Source organism: Coturnix japonica, chromosome 7, assembly GCF_054131305.1.
Source record: "Coturnix japonica strain WE chromosome 7, WE-NBRP24, whole genome shotgun sequence".
Classification (NCBI taxonomy): domain Eukaryota; kingdom Metazoa; phylum Chordata; class Aves; order Galliformes; family Phasianidae; genus Coturnix; species Coturnix japonica.
The window spans coordinates 14,780,435-14,796,967 of record NC_140669.1 but is presented as its reverse complement, the minus strand read 5'-3'; the positions used below and the strand labels follow the sequence as shown (position 1 = coordinate 14,796,967).

General features: G+C 45.4%; 1 protein-coding gene across 2 annotated transcripts; it reads right to left on the bottom strand.

The window, feature by feature from the left end:
• Positions 1 to 1,505: 1,505 nt before the first annotated feature.
• SCTR (secretin receptor) lies at positions 1,506 to 15,580 on the bottom strand. 2 transcript variants are annotated; one of them, XM_015868802.3, is made up of 13 exons: positions 15,001 to 15,580; positions 12,270 to 12,393; positions 10,970 to 11,080; positions 8,022 to 8,125; positions 7,647 to 7,744; positions 6,782 to 6,914; positions 5,943 to 6,096; positions 5,791 to 5,851; positions 5,221 to 5,290; positions 3,420 to 3,511; positions 3,186 to 3,324; positions 2,966 to 3,007; positions 1,506 to 2,311 (listed from the first exon to the last, which is right to left on the bottom strand). In XM_015868802.3, the coding sequence occupies exons 1-13, from the start codon at positions 15,223 to 15,225 to the stop codon at positions 2,135 to 2,137; spliced, it is 1,530 nt and encodes a 509-aa protein (XP_015724288.2). In that variant the 5' UTR covers positions 15,226 to 15,580; the 3' UTR covers positions 1,506 to 2,134. The 2 variants fall into 2 exon arrangements, with proteins under 2 accessions (XP_015724288.2, XP_032301915.2); XM_032446024.2 differs by having other exon boundaries at positions 5,943 to 6,063; positions 15,001 to 15,363.
• Positions 15,581 to 16,533: the final 953 nt, after the last annotated feature.

Below are 16,533 nucleotides of genomic sequence, written 5' to 3'. Positions count from 1 at the left end.
ACCGCCTCCTGTTAATGAGCTGTTCTGACTTGCCGTGTTTTCAGCTTTAGTTGGAAACTTGTGCACAAACCATTGCTAGCGGATAAGAACAAAGAAATAATAGTCTAGGCCACACCAGCTAGGAATGAATGTATCCTGGACTAATACCACTTTCATTTTCAGCCCATATCAGCTCTGTGGGCTGTGCTTTGAGGGATGCTTTGTTTGCAGGCTGAGCATTGCTTGGCTTTGTGACTCTGGAGAACACGTCACAGGAAAGTTGCTACCCATTACTTGGGTTTTCTTTCCCAGTGCTGAGCATGTAGAAGCCCTTCTAACCCCTCTCCTTCATTTGGTTTCACTTGTTTTCCAGCCAGGGCTCCAACCCCTGTGAACTGGCACAACCCCTCTTCTGAAACAGTTGGCTGCAGCTCCCTCGGTGCTCAGCAAAACATTGTGCAACTCACTGCAAAGCAGTACTGCTTCTTTTCTTTATTTTGCTTCTGATGGTTTTGTTGGGAACTTCCTCGTTGTTGCGCTGGGAGAAAAAAAAATCATCAGTCACTTCCTCTTAAATTCAACCTTACGTTTCACTGCGCTGGTGTTAGGGCTGAAGGAGCTGCTGTCTGCAGAGCTGCACAGCCTCTTGGGTGACTTGGAGTGAGTAGCCACAGGTTGTCACAGGTTTTGCACCAGCATCCTAGGAGGATGTTAAGCTGCTTGTCTGAAAGAGGGCGCACTGATAACAAATGCCTTCCATCCACTGAATATAGAGGACTAAGTACTGAGAAGGGGAAAATTGGTGAATGCTGAGTATGGAGTTCACGCTCAGCCTTTGTGTTGGTAATTTCAGGGCGTTGAAGCTGGAGTCTTTGTGCTCTGAACCCAAATGGATGTTTTTTATCTCTTGGTTTTTGCATTGCTGAGATTTACTTTCCTGTTACTCTTCATCTATGTGTAGGCATCTCAGAGGTGGGTGCCATAGATCAGTACCTCTTTTCTTTCCTGTTTATAGAATAATGGACTCTGGAAGAGACCTCTAAAATCACCCAGTCCAACTGCTGACCCATCATAGCAGAAATGCTAAGTCACAGCTTGAAGCAGTGATTGGGCACCTGGTGGGAAGGCAGTGCCAGCCCAGGAGAGCTCAGGTGAACACTGAGTGACCAGAGTGGAGCCAGGTGGAACCAGGGTGGAGCCAGGATGCATGCACCCCTTCCCAGACTACATTTAAGGGTTGGCAGCGGAGGGAAGGGTGTTTTGCTGTAGATCCCTGCCTGCTGGAGGCCTTCCAAAGGTAAGTGGATTTTTCTTCCTTTATTTTTACAGCTGGTTCTGTTTGGGCTCATCCTCATTAGCTGCAGCCTAAGACTGTCACCCCACTGTTATGGCTGTGCTTTCCACCACATTATAGCATTACACTGACCCCCACCATGGTACAAATTAAGACCATTACCACTCATCTGTCATTAGTGCAGTTCATCACACTGTACAAAGTTGTACAAAAAAAAACCCACAAATTGGACCACTGTTATTTTCAAGATCAACATTGTTAGAAGGGCTAAAGAAAGAAAACTTTGCCATCACTGGAGCATACCCAAGCAATGCGTGTATAGACACAGCTGAAGCAAAAGCTTGACCATGGTTTCTATTTACTGTGTCCATCATTGTCCTCCATAACTGAAGGACCTGGAACCCTGGTAAATTCTAAGCATGAATTGACTTTGCATATGAAACCCAAGGGCTTTACCAAAGGATGGTTTGTAACTAACATCTTGCAAAGATGAATATCCTTCTAGCTTCAACATCAGAAGATAAAACATCTGAAACCCACCAGCCTGGCCTAGGATTGGGAGGGAGCCATACAGAAAACAAGGAGCTACATTTGAGGTACAAACAGCAACTTAAAAATATCAGCATGGACAGAAACATAAATAACTGTGGTCAGAAACCCAAGGAAGAAAATAGTGTTTTGGCCCACTTTGCCTTGTAAAACAACACCGGTGCTACGCAGCATATAGATGAACAGATGTGCTTCAAGAAGTGCTGGTCTATAGCCAAGTCCTGCTGTGGGATATATACACAAAGCTCCCAGCACAGTCCGTGAGATTTAACCATGTGTATCTGAGCATGGAGGCATCCCTTAAGTGCAGTGTTAAAGCACACTTGACCTTTGGGGAGTTGCTTTTCTGTCCTGTGGTGGGCTCGCCTTGGTCACCTGCATCTCTTGAGTTATGCCACTTCCTCCATTACTCGCTGAGGTGCTGAGCTGCTGGCGCAGGTGTTTGCTTAAGTGCCACTGCCTCCATTTTCTCTGAACTTCCAGCTGAACCTAAGTAGAAAGATGACAAAATGCTTAGCTTGGCTGATTTATCTTGGAGCCCTGCATGGAGGAGAGCAGTATAACAGGAAAGGGAGAGACTGTCACCTTTGCCAAGGTCTGGCTTTGTTTATTTAAGCCCCACGTAAGGGATGAGGGTAGGGCCTGTATCTTGTCACTTCTGGAGATAGCGCTGCTGCAGCTATGCAATTTTATGTCAACCTGTTTTTTTGTTTAATTATTAGTGAAGCTGTTTACTGAGACTAGCTGTCCTTATGAGAGTCCTAATAAATCAAGACCTGATACAGCTTTTTCTAAACTCCCTCCCAAAGATCAAGCAGAGGAAATACATGGTATGATAGATGATGACATCATATGTGAGGATTGGGCTCTGATTTTCAGTGTGACAGTGGGTGGGGTGGTACCCCCATCCTCCACCACCAGATACTAACAACGCCATCTGATTTAAGAAAGGGCTGCAATAGTTAAGCAGTGAAGTTTGCATGTGGCATAAGATGACCTAGGTTTGCTAGGTCTGGGAGGCATTTCAGGGGTGATGTTAAGTATCCAGGAAGAAAATCCCCAGATAAAATGTGTAACCTATCTTTACTAATTCATGAGATGTCCTTGAGCAACAGAAAAGAATGTTATCTATACAGAACTCACCTCACCGTTAAGAAAACAATACAGTACAGCCACGACAAAACCCTGAAAGATAAAAAGAACTGCGGTCACAGAATTAGAACTGCAATTTCAGCTTTTAAATTTGGAGGAGATATCTGAAAGAAAATCAGGCAGCTTGTTATTGCCACTAGGGCTCTGTTCTGTGCACAGCTACGTGTTTCTCATCTTATTGCCTTAAGAAGAGTCACATGTCAAATATTACCTGGAACGATCCAAGAGCCAACTCAAAAAACAGCTGGATTTCCATCGTGCCGCTACTCGCATCTTCGGGGAAGAAAGCAAAGATGATATAGTGAACCCCGAAGAGTGGGATGAGGAGAAGTGTGGACTTGGCAAGTCTCCTGAGAGCAGAAACAAAGGGGAAACCTGGTGTAGAAGGGGCAGGAGGAGCCCAGAAGAGCTAACATAGCATAAAGTCGCAGTGTGCAGGACTTACTTGTACTGGTTGAAATCACTGCTCCGTCCTTCAGGTGAGCTGAGCTTCCTCATCAGGATCCTTAAAATGTCAATAAAGAGAATGAAATTAACCTGGAGAGAGGAAAAAATAATAATTAAAAAAAAATTAAAAAATATATATTATTAAGAAAGTCAAGCAAACGACAATGTCCCATGAATACAAGTGCAGCTGCCAGGCCTCAGCAGAGCCACTGGGTGTGTTGTGGTTGAGCAGGGAGAATGGAGGGGCTGGCCTGTATGTTAGTAGCTGTGTCTGTCTCCATTATTGTCCCAGCCTCCCTGGCCCCTCAGGGATTCCCCAGTGTTGGTTATCTGTGGGCACAAAAGAAAGGCAGGGAAATACAGTGGGGGTTCAGGCCTGAAGATTCTATTGAGGGTGGTGGTGGTTGTTGCTTGGTTGGTTGTTTTTTTTAACCCAGAAGGTCTGATGTCAGCCGTGTAGGCTTTTTACTGATGAAAATCTGCTGGGAATGGGAGGATTCCTGCTGGAAGGAATTGCCAGTGAGCAGCACAGCAATGCACCTTAGTCAGGGAGCACAAAGGAGCTTATCGGTGTTGATTTTCTGCCCTTTGAACTGCTAAGGACCGTGTGCTGAGAGGAATAAAGAGATTAGATCTGAATTCTCAAGGACTGGCTGTTTGTTTGCTTATGTGGCTTATGGGCTTGAGAAAAGCCTCTGCTAGACGAGCAGGCAGGAGCATGCAGACGGCTCCGCCCGAGGCAGAACAGGGCTTCGAGGGGATGGGGGTGAACTCCAAGAGATGAACGAGGACTGGGGTTTCACCTTGCAGTCATTAGGAAAAGTAAATGCACAGTTGACCCCTGTGTGCTCCGCAGCTTTTGTGGGGTTGAAGGGACTGCTTAGTGATAAATGAGCACGGGGTTGAACCCACCACTTCTAGTGTGTAAGTGTTGCAGTTTGTGTTTTGAAAATATAGTGGAGCCTGCTGGCAACATGGAAACCTCAGCAAAGCCCTGGGTTCTGGCTTGGGGTGCCAGAAGGCTGCTAGCCTAGCAGCTCTCACCTTTCTCTAACGCAGCTTCAGATGAATCATTGCAGTCCCCCAGGCACCACACTTGGGAGAACAACTATCTCCAAGAAGCAGTTCCAGTGCCTCGCTACCCACAGCTGCAAAGGTGAGCACCAGCAAATGCTCACACCATAGACGTAAGGTATTATTCATGCCAAAGTGTTCTTTACATCAGCTCTGCCTTTCACCCGGCAGGTTCACACTGACTTTCAATGCCTGTATCTCATTTCAGTGAGTAATGCCTTAGCAGTTTAATTGCAGTCTACTGACCTACAGTGTGTGAAACCTGTGAGCTGCTTTCATTGCCGAAAACAAAGGTTAATGGTCGTGTAAGGCAAGTTGTTTTTGGCTTTGCTAAGAGGGGCAGTGACCAGGAGACACACAGGCTATTGTACTGAAATGTACAGCATCTCAGTTTCTCCTGCTCCCTTGAAACAGTCCAAAACAAGCTTCCACAAGCCAGCCAAGTTCATATGAATTCAACAGGATGTGGAAACCTGATCTTCAGACTCTTGCTTCTTGGGAGGACAACCTAGCGTTCCCTTGCAACTTAGCTTCAGGGCATTGGTTACTGACTAATCCCTGCTGTGCAGTAGTTGCTTAAGCAGTAATTCATGTGCCACACCAGTTTGGGCACATGTCTAAGACTGCTTCATTAACAAACTTCTAAATTATGTTGAGTAGATGATGTCTAACTTGACAGTATTTGAAAATGCACTTTGAATGCACTCGTTCCAGAAAAGACTTACAAAAATAGACGCAACTATGGGGCCTCTGATGATCCACCAGGTATTGGCATTCGTGTTAACATCCCAACACCTGCAAAAACAGAAGAGAAGGTGCATTCAGCTATCAAAACACTGGGTGTGTTTTCAAAGGGATTTAGTCTGTATTGCACTTGAGGTAGGTCCCTACTCCCTCTTCTGCAATGTGAATTTTCTGTCCCCACTTGTATGGTACGACATTTTGAGGAAAGCAGAAAACTACCCACTTGCACTGGACAAGAAGTGTATCCTGCCCTTGAAGCAGGATGTTTTTCCTGATTCTAAATTTTATGAGGGAGAAAAGAGCAAAGCTTCACTGATGAAGCGCAGGTGTTTAAAACTTCGCAAGATAAATTCATACTTGAAAGTCATCTCCTGCCCCTAGAAATGCTCTAATGAAATTTGAAGCTCCCTCTCAGCTTGCTCAGCTGGACTTTTCCTCTCCCCCTGTGCTTGGATCCAGTCATGCACCACAATTAAGTGGCAATTGATTTGCTTGGCTGCAGGAAATCCCCACAGCAGTTGGCACAACTTGGCCCTTTCCAAGCAGCTTACCCCACATTTTCACTGAGCTGTCTCGCAGTCGCCCATGCAGCAACAAAGACGGTTGGGGCACCTGCAATTGAAAAAGCCAGTTACTGCTCCACAAATCCATCCCAGAGGCACAATGGACTGACAACTATTCTTACAAAAAGGAGAACCATTACCCCATCCCAGGGCGATGAACCACCAAAGGAACTTCCTTTCTGAGAAGAAGGAAATGACCAGGAGAGAGTGAAGGTACAGACCCTCCACGAGGAGCCAGCTGTAGTTAGACATGATGCAGTACTGAAAGAAGACCATGGTAAGCTTACAGCCAGCCTGAGGAAACAGAGGGTAATTAAATCTTGCTGTCATTCGTATCTATTTTCAAGAGAGTTTAAAGCACTGAACTTGTTTTCCAGGACCCTGATCCCAAGTACCTTCAAGATATTTTGCTGTCGCTTAAAAGAAGAGGAAAAACACGTTTCCAAACTTATGCGGGCCTTTTCCAGATCCCGAAGCTGCAAACCTATATCTTACTACCAGCTCTCTGCAAGTCAGCAGTATTTAATGCGTTCTCCTATTTTCCCCCTGAGTACCATTTACCAGGATCTATGAGCCATGTAGGGATCTCCACCCTGGTGGTGTATCCCATGTTCATGGACTGTGGCACCCACATTTAGGTGCCTCTGTGTCCATGTACTGAACTCTGGGTGCCTTCTGTGGACACTAGTCACTGCTGTCCAGCAGATGAATGCAGACACCTACTTCTGAGCAGCCTGGAAGTCCTCTGCTCCAACACTTGGTGGGCTCCTAGATACCTGCAAATCGTTATCTGCAGCCATGAGGAAGCACACCTGAGTTTGTGTGTTTGCTCCAGCCTGGGCTCCTTTTTCATCCTCGTACCTCCCCCAGTATGATAAACAGAAAGCTAGGACAGAGATTTCATTCCCTGCATGCTAACTACAGATGGGATCCTGCTTGGAAGCTGAAGCATGGAGCAAGCAGGAAGGTGGGGGATTACCGTGTATGCCTCACAGTAGTTTGTGTCTTCAGAGGAAAACAGAACATTATCTTTGATGAAATTTGATGAGGCTCGCAAAATGAACGATGTGAAGAGATGCATGTGGATGTAGTTCCTTGTACAGCGAAGTCTCCTGTAACAATGAGAGAACTCCTGTGAAGTTATTTCCTAGGAATATTACATTCCTAGACAAAGCATATCTGTTTTTTAATGCTGAGCTGACAAAACACTGGGTTTTGGGATTTTTTGTCTCTGGAAGGAAGGTTTGTGCATTTCCAAAGAAGGACACCCTAAAGAAGGCCTTGAAAAGCTGAAGTCACATCTGCTCTGCTCAGGTACTAAGAAAAGGCAAACACTGCCAGAAGAACTAGGACTTCATTCCAATATGCTTGGTCTAGCATACTGGTCACTGAATAAGGACTAAAGTGCAAATTCCAGGTTATAAAAAAGCATTAAGATAAGCTCTGTGTCAGGTCACTGCTATAAACATGCAGTTCTTTTCCAGAAGTCAATACAGCAGTGCTTAGAGCAAAGTTTTAGTCTCATGTGAGGAGAAGAACAGCAGGAGGAAAGGGAGCCTGCCCCAGAGACACTGACATCATGGCAAAATCTCAGCATGGAGATGATGCAAACTTCAGCTTGCAAACTATGTTCAGCTACGTTTTGGAGAAGACAGAAGGACATAAGATGAGGAAAATCTCTTAGATGTTTTGGGAAACAGAACTGAGCTCATTCCTATCACTGATTTATGTGATTTATGTTATACTTATAATGTTTAATCTGCTGTGAAAGACACCAGAAGTGTTTGTGTTTGCAGAGATGACCAGAGGTCTTGATCAAACCCAATCAGTCATGCTTTCCTCACCTTAAAGAGGCCAGGACCACCAAGGCTATTGTCAGCGTCACCAGGGAGGTGCAGTACCCAACGGTGTACATTGTCTTCAGGGTCATGAAATAGGAACGCTGCAGGAGAACAGATATTCTCATCTTCACCTTTGATCATCTGTTAGAAATCAGCCTGCAGCAAGAGAAGGCTGTCCCTCCTTTCTTAACAAGTAGATTTTCTTGTAAAATCAGCTGCTGAAGTTTTAATGTCAGCAAGCCTTTGAAGAAACATTTGTGCTGAAGAAAACCCATACACACAATCCTACCTGAGGTAAATTACATTATTCAGTCTCTATTTATCAGATTGATCACATCCCTCCCCCAGGGCTCAGAAGAAACAGGCACTCAGACTTACTCTCGCCTCGTTTGTTGTGTCATTGACGTTGTAGCCACAAGCAATATCTGGTCTTGGATATGGATCGGACCAACCCTCGCTGGTGCAGTTTCGATAGACGAAACCTGTATGTTAACAACAACAAAAAAGGTAAAACCAGGTGTAACCATTTCCAATTGTACCTTTGTTAGTCAGTCACCAATGTGTAGGGTTGCTCCAAGAGCAATGGAACACTTTCTCCCCGGGCAGTGCTCTCTGCATAGCTGGAGGTGAAATGCAGCTGAGCTGATTCTGTTGATACTTGCCCAGTGTGTTTGTGTGGGTCATAATATTGTTTGCCAACTGAGGGATGACTGTGATGGATGTGTTTTTATTAATTGCAACATAAATAATAGTGTTCGGTACATCTGGTATTTCTTGGCCAGTGTTCCAAGATCAGCAAACATACGACTTGTTCAATCATGGATTCATACTCCATACAAATTACTCAGATGTTCCCAACTCAGATTTGTATCGTGTTTTGTCACAGTCTGAAAAGAATGCAAAAGGTTAGAGGGGCACAGCTCTTATTGGTGAGATTTAGATAGAAAATAAAAGGCTTGCCCCCACAGTGAGGTCCAGGCATTACTTTATGCTTAATGGAAATCAGAGACTAGGCTAACTCAGTGAAGTTAGACTTCTGAAAGCAAAACATTTAGGTTCATTGAGTCCTTTGTGGCTGTCTTCCCAGTCCCTGGAGTAAAAGAGGCTTTTGCAGAATTCGTCTTGCTTTCAGACAGATGTCCACAGAGGGCAGTTTTCTCATCTATTTGGGCATCCAACTTCCCAAATCAAGTGAGACTGGAGCCACCAAATTGCACATGGTTAAGCAGGACCAGTTTGAATGTGCCCACATTCGTGTCCTGCACTAATTGTGAAAGCAGGTAGTCCTGCCCTGAACATCTTGCAATCTCTATGGCAGAAAATGGCCCTACCATGCAGGTATAGGCTATAGGCTGAAGAGAAGCTTTCACAAAGAAATAACACCACTGCCTGCTGTCCTAATCACATACATCTGTACAGCAGCAGACACCCTTTACAGTACCCTGTTTCACTGCTGTTGGGAATGAAAACCTGAATTTGGCAGCCCTTCTTAGTGGAAACCTTGATAGAAGATGCTTTAAAAGCCTATTTTTGTGTACACAATTAGCCACAGGGACTCTGAGGCATCCAGTTTCTGCAAAACATCCCTGCAGCGTTCAGAGAACAGAGAGAGATATGCACACAGCGGTGTTTGACAGTGGTTTATGCTTTTTGGAGCCCTGCCGGGGCTGTCAGGACAGTCAGGGGCTCCTGCTGCCTCTGAACTAATCCTGGTGACCTGAGAGTGATCACGCTTGGTTTGCACCCACCTCTGTACAACTGCAAAGCACTGCAAACGTGCTCAGATTGTCGTGTGGGAAGAGCTCAGGATGTGTCAGTACCACATTATTAATCTGATGCTTTTATGAACATCTTGTTCCAGCTTAGCATCACCGGAAGGGCCAGAACTGTTTTTCAAACTAGGTTTTCCATATTCTGCTGCAGTACAGCAACAACAAAAGGAAGAGAATGAGCTCTCCCAAACATCTGTCCCCTCTGTTCTGTCTAATGTGGGGCTGTAAAGGTGACCAAGAGACAGGAGAAGTTTTTATATGAGAAAGCTGGGACTGCTCAGCCTGGAGTAGTTCTGTTTTGAGCACGGTCACTTTGATTAGTGCTTATCAGAAGTGGCTCAGCTCTCAGCTTCTCAGTCAGGAGGGCATCTAAAGTTGAAAGCTGTTAGCCTATCTGTCTCCAAGATAATGCAATGCTCATTTGACATGTAGCTATGACCTTTGGATGTCCAAATTCCTGTTTTCCTCCCGTGCCGATGCTGGCTGCTCGGGCAGAGGCAGGGAGCGGATCCCTCTAGTGGCTGCACCAGCACGAATTGCTCTGAAGGTATTTAAGGCTCAGTATCGCTGGGCTGAAGATTTGTGAGCTCGTGCCCGACAGATGATTTTTCTCAGCAATCTGTGGCTTTGTATAGTGTTTCCTCTGTCCTTGTGGAAGATTATAGGATTCAGCGGGCAGCTGCTGTTGGCGAGTGCAGAAAGCAACATAGTATTTCTTTTGATTCAAGCAATTTGTGTCTGATTGTATTTAAAGAGCATTAAATGCTTATCCTCCTAGATATCTAAACCCTATTAGACAATTTAATATGTTGTCTCCTGTTTCTCCTTCCACAAAATCAATGTCTGCTTTTCTGTAAGCACTGGACATCATTAATCCACGTCCTATAACCAAAGAAAGCCGAGCTCTCCTCCTGGTTTGAATCATTAACTCACAAAGAGAAATGGAAGCACATTTCTCAGACGTTGTTCAAAAGCAGAACTGAGCAGAAAGCAGGCAGAAACTACTGCTTAATGGCTCAAGATTACTGTATTGTACTGGGACACTCGTACACTTCTTTGTATGGAGACTGTCACAGCTAGTGGGTGAACCCCAGAGCAGATTGCTTATTGAGGAAGGCACAGAAGGGATCCTTTCCCCCTGCCTGGCGGGTTGGTTCTGCCAAAGCATGCATGAGCTTAATGCTGTGTGAAATTCTGCTCTCTTGTCAGGCTTGGTTAAGACCAGCCAGAGAGTTATTTGAAATGGAAAGACAGACAGACTGAAAAAAGCTTTGTTTCCTTAAGAAATTAAGTGATAAAGCTGCTTTACATGATAGCATTTATTTCCTATGCTTTTCTTTGTCTGGCTAAGAAAAACAATCTCTTGCAACATCTTACTACTTTAACTCCAGGCTTTCTCACCTTCAGCTTAGTGATGGAAATGGAGCTGCTAAGTGGTCATCCAGCTTTGAAGGGACAGAATTTTCTTTAAGTTCAGACCTGATGATGACATCTCTCTGAACACCCACACTGAACAAACACCACTCAGGAAAAAAATGTACTTTTTGGTGTTACCTTGTTTCCCAGTCAGCATCTGGAAGAATTTGGGGCAGTGAGCACTGACAGTGTATCCCACAGCAGACGAAGGCCAGCAGCTCATGTTATCCCACATTCCTGCACATCTGCCTGGAGACAACAGTGAAATACTGTGGAACTTCTCCCAGCAATGAGACACCATACAACATCTCACACCAACGAAACACCATGCTACATCTCCCAGCAATGAAGCACCGTGCAGCATCACCCAAGGACCAAAGCAGCTACAGGAATAGGGATGTTCTGCTGGGTGAGGTGGAGTCCTTCCAGGAGCTGCTGAGAACTGGATGGGACAGAGCAGGTCCTGCCGGCTACAAACCAACCCCAGCATCCCATTCTGGTCCTTGACAGCTCTGATCTACGGCAGCCAGACACAGAGCAAACTGGGCTGTGCTGAGCTTACATCAGGCCCTCCTCAGCTCCCAGTCCTCCCAGTCTGGGAACAATTGAATGGTGCTGGAAAGGTAAAGGAAAGCAGAGGTGAAAAATTTAGCTCACATTTCAACTTTTCTAAAGCTTCCACTTTGAATCAGCCTGGTGTTTTCTTTTCATGATCCTTGTGTAAACATAAAGAGGCACAGCGTGACAAAGAGTTTAAACAGCTTCAGAATGATACTGGGCAAAGCCGCTCTCTTTTCCTGCGTGGTACACCGAAAACAGGCACGAGATCCCCAGAGCTTTGGTTTTCTTCTCCTGCAGGATTTCTTTCTCCTGCAGGATTATCTCCACACAGAACTCAGACATGCAGATAATTAAAGGATGAACAAATTTGCAGACTAAAAGCATTATTTCCCGGAATAAAACCATTATTTTATAATTCACCAAGGTAACAGATCCTCATCGAATGAAGACCAGCAGAAGGAAATTCCTCTGCTTCTCTTCAGAAACCATTACATGAGGGCAGCTGTGCACCCTGTCCTTGTTTATTTGGTGGGAGTTTCTCTGCCAAGAGAAGGTGTGTTTGCAGAGAGGAAGGCTTTGAAACTAAGCAAAATCCTCAAGTCTTGCTCCAAACAGAGCACATCTCATGGAGCACTGTCACCGCTCATGCTGATGAGGATTTTGCCACCTCATGTTCTACAGAATTCATCCAGGATCAGTTCAGTCTGCAGGATGTAATGGATGACACAAACCCACCCCCAGAAGTGATGGCTCATCAGACACAACATCTGTTGCTTAAATAACTGCTTGTGTGCCTCCTGCTGGAGGAACATGGGGGTACTGAGCCACCCACCTGACCGAAGAACAGCTTCTACCTTTCACATTCACCCACCCTTACCTGAGCTTAGGAGATCATTTTCAGGTGTTCTGTTCCTTGCCTCCAGGGACAAAATCTCAGCACAGTTTTCTTCCTCCTTTTTCAGGACACTCAGGAGGTCGCAGACAGGAGGGACAGCCCTGATCTGCAAATATAAAAGCAGCAGAATTACTTTTCCTCTTAAAACTTTCTTAGCAGGAATTGCCTTCTTGTGCTCCTGTTCTCCATTTGATGCTGTCGATTGGTTGTGGGCAGTATTTTCTTGAGATACAGTCAATTTTCTTAATTAAGTCTGCTCTTCTGTGATAGCAGTAGGCAAGTACAGACTCAGTTCCTGCCTTCTCCCATTTGCTGACATTGTTATTGAGAGAAATGAATCTGTTACTCTGCTAAACAAATTAAGTGCCTACTGAGCAAGGTGCTCCTCGTAAGGACTGAAGAAACATCCAGGGAACTGCTGGACTCCCCTGCAGCACTTAATCACCCACTTCTGGCAGTGTTAAACCACAGACCTTCACTGTTCATTTTCCTAGGTGACATTCACTTGCACAACCAGCCCAAATATGTCCACTGGCTGCAGCCCACCCAAGCCTGCTCCCCTGCTACCGATCATAGAGCTTCGGGAGCCAAGCCAACAGCAGCACCTCACTGAGATTTCTTGCAAGAAATCTGATTGTAAATTGTCCTGCGCTCATTCTCTCACCAGCCTCCTTCCCCGGCCTCCTTCCTCACAAGGAAGAGTTAAGGCGTATGTCTTAACTCAGTCCTGATGTAGTCATTGAACGTGCAGTTTATGCTACATGCTGCTGAGCCAAAATTAACATACAGAACATCAATCTGCCATTAAAATGGCATATACTGAAAATCATCATAAGGTAGGATGAGATCCCAGTCTTTACACCTTGCAGTATTCTTAATGATAACAAATCCCCACACACAACAACATGTCAGCCTGATTCCCATTTGTAACAGACCCGCTTGGTCCCCAGTGAACAGGAAAAGCTACTTGCACCACTTTTGCCTGTTTCCATCATTTTAAACAATGAAAGCACAGGTTACACCCAGGTTCCCATTATGACAAACCGCATAGCTCCTCATGAGCTATGAAATGAATAAAACCAAAATAAATCTTTTTTTTTTTTTTTTTCACAGTGAAATGATTTTTTTCCTTGAATTCCTTGTGCAGATAATTCAGGTTAAATAAGTTGTTCTCTGGTACCAGGATTTAAAAGCACTGAATCCATTTGATCTTGGGAAAAAAAAAGAGAGAGACATCCAAATGGAGTAACACATCCAAGGAAACATAATTGCGTTTAGCTGCTTCTGTTGTTGGCTGAAGGCTGAATTTGATCATTTCTAAACACTGACAGATCATTTAAACATTATTTATCACTCCCTGTTGCTGAACATTTGATTACCAATAGTAAAGCAATTAATGTTTTCATCATACACAAGAACAAATGCAATTGTTCAGACCTAAAGCAGACATCTGTTGCATTATTCCCAGGAGTTACCTCGGAAATATGTTAAAAACCAACATTAGTGTTAAACATTCAAAGGGATCAACAGAACTGGCTTGGTCTGCATGCGGGTGGCTCGTTGTAGTATAAGCACATGTAAAACAAACGTTAGCCACCATGTTAGCTACGCTTCTTGTTTCTTTAAAGAAAATTTGACATGTCAAATCAAATCATCTCAATCCCGTTCTGAGCAGAAACAGTTGTGCTAACTCGATGCCCAAAGTGCATTTCTTAACCTGTGAAGGAGTGGATCTAAATGCTATTTAATACAAAGAATATTTGCAGCTGCTGAATTCCCAGACAGTTTAATTTGAAAATAAGTGTTCCAAGCTTCACAAGTGGTTTAAGGGAGAGCAAAGGATACCAGGCTGTATGCTGTAAACAAGATCTGTATTCTGAAGGACTGGAAGGAGAGTAAGCAGAAGGAGATGCTCTCAGGCAGCACCCTGAATAAAGACATCTATTTACAGAGCCTTTTGGAGGTACTTAAAAATGAGAAACCCAAATGGCAAGAAAACCAGCACAGTCAATGTTTTAGTATGAAACACAATCAAAGCAATGCAGACTGCATTCCCTATGCAATTAAAACCTCTAGGCAGAGCTCACGTTTTATCAGAGGGCAAGACAGATCCCCTGCAGGGACAAAGAGTGATTTTTGCCAATGCAGCAGTGATTCTTTATATAGACCAAAGGTTTGTCTCCTAAGTTCTCACAACCAGGCTGGACAGATTTCAGCCTCAATTTTCTGTGCTTTTCAGGATTGGAAAGCACTTGAACAGGACTCAGAGATGACACTCCAGGTTCAGCTGTCTTTCTGATGGTATTGGGCACCTGGAGCACAGCAGCAATCTGCACATCAGTTCCCAGACAATGGGGAAAGCTAAAAGAAAAAAGCATGCGTGGGGCAAATATCACTTTATATTCCTTCTGCTCCAGTCAGGGGAGGCATTAGCAATGGTGGGCATTTCCCCTGAGGAGATTCCTCCCTGAGCTACCAAAGCAGTAACACCGTCCTCTTTGTGCAGCTGGGGAAACCGAGGCAGTCAGCATCTGGCCGTCTGGACACTGTCAATTAGTGTGGGAAGCAGCAGAAGCAAGAATAAAAGAAAATAAATCCCAGCTTACACACAGACCTTTTAAAGCAAAGACGTGACGACTTTGTGGGATAGAGGTGCACTTATTCATTCAAAACAGTTCCATGCAATTGGGAATAAATAGCTTCAAGCACCTACCAGAACGGCTGAAATCCAGAAGATGATCACCGAGATGGTCCACATGTTCAGCCACAGCCCACTTCCCGCATCCCTCATGCACCAGAGGTTGCCGGGCTGTCTGTGCTCTTCAGCCTGGCTCTCAGCTCCCCTCACTTTGTCCCTTTCCCTCCTCGCTTTTTCCCTTCCCAGCTTTGACCATCCTGAGCCAATGCTTCTCTTCAGCTGCAGAGCCCCAGCCAGCATCAGCAGTGACGGGACCCCCCCATCCACCCTCCAAGCTCCCCTCCTCCTCCACAGTAGCCTCCTGTCCCAAGAATAACAGCACCTCTGTGGGGCATGTTCCTGCTATCGTCTGCCTGCCTTCCTGCCTTTTACTCACTGCTATTGACCGGTGTCGGTGGGGAACGATCATTCCTCACACTCCCATGATAAGAAACCAAGCAAGGCTCCAGTGTGAGATGTCAGCTCCACAATGGCACAGGTAATCTATTAAGGGGAAATAGTCATTAGTGTAGAGTACAGCCAGGGGAGGACCCAGCCCTGGAATAAGCGCCCTGCTGGGAAACAGGGTTTGAGGAATGCAATTCAGGCTGGCTGTGCTGCTGGCTGCCGGCAGCTCTGCACATGCCTCCCACAGTGAGCACGCAGCACTCAGCACTGGGGGCTGAGGGATGGTAGAGGTTGCTGTGGGGAAGCTGGGGGGCTGGGGGTGAGCCAGGGCTTGGGGTTAGGCATGAGGGAAAGAGCAAGAGGACCTGGCTCTTCCACACCTCCCTAAGTGGACACTAAATGGATCTACCTGCCAAGACATTGACTGTGACCATGAGATACCTTGCTTGTTACTGTGCACTGAAAATCCAGTCACTGCATTGAGCAAACCATCCCCTAAGCAGTATAATGAAGGAATAAGGGCTTCTTAAAGAGTTTGGTGCCCTTCCCATGTCTGCTCTGACCACAGTAGCTCCAGCTCATGCCTACCTGTACTCCCTAAGGCAAATTGCAATGCTCCTTGTTTCTCCTACACACCACCCTCATCTCTCAGTGTTTCCAGAGCAGGAACTGGGCCAGAAGCTCCAAGCTGTAGCTGTCCTGCCCAGCAGCTGCCCAGTAGGCGTCACAACAAAAACTTACCACATACTCAGCATTTCCCTTGCAAAGGGTGAATATTTCTGCATTCCTTCCCTCTGTCCACACTAAACTTGTAGGAACTTTTGCATAAGATCACAGATTTTGGTTGAAATTGGTCAAAGGGTTAAACAAGCTGTTAAAAGGGGGTCTGAGAGGCAGCCAAGCAGAGAGGTTACAGCAGTCTGCAGAAACCATATTGGCAGTGCTGTGTCACCTCAGTGGGAGCAAAGTCATTCTGCCTCTTCCCTGGGCTAAAAGAGTATTCTGTTATTCTGTTTATATTGTCACAGCCTGTCCTGAAAGCCAGTGCTTGTGTGCCTGTGGCACCAAGGGAGCTTTGCTTCTGGAAGCACTTCTGGGTGGGGGGTATTTGCTGACACAGGCAGTGGTTGCCCAGGGGCTTTGGGGAGCTGATGGTGAGTT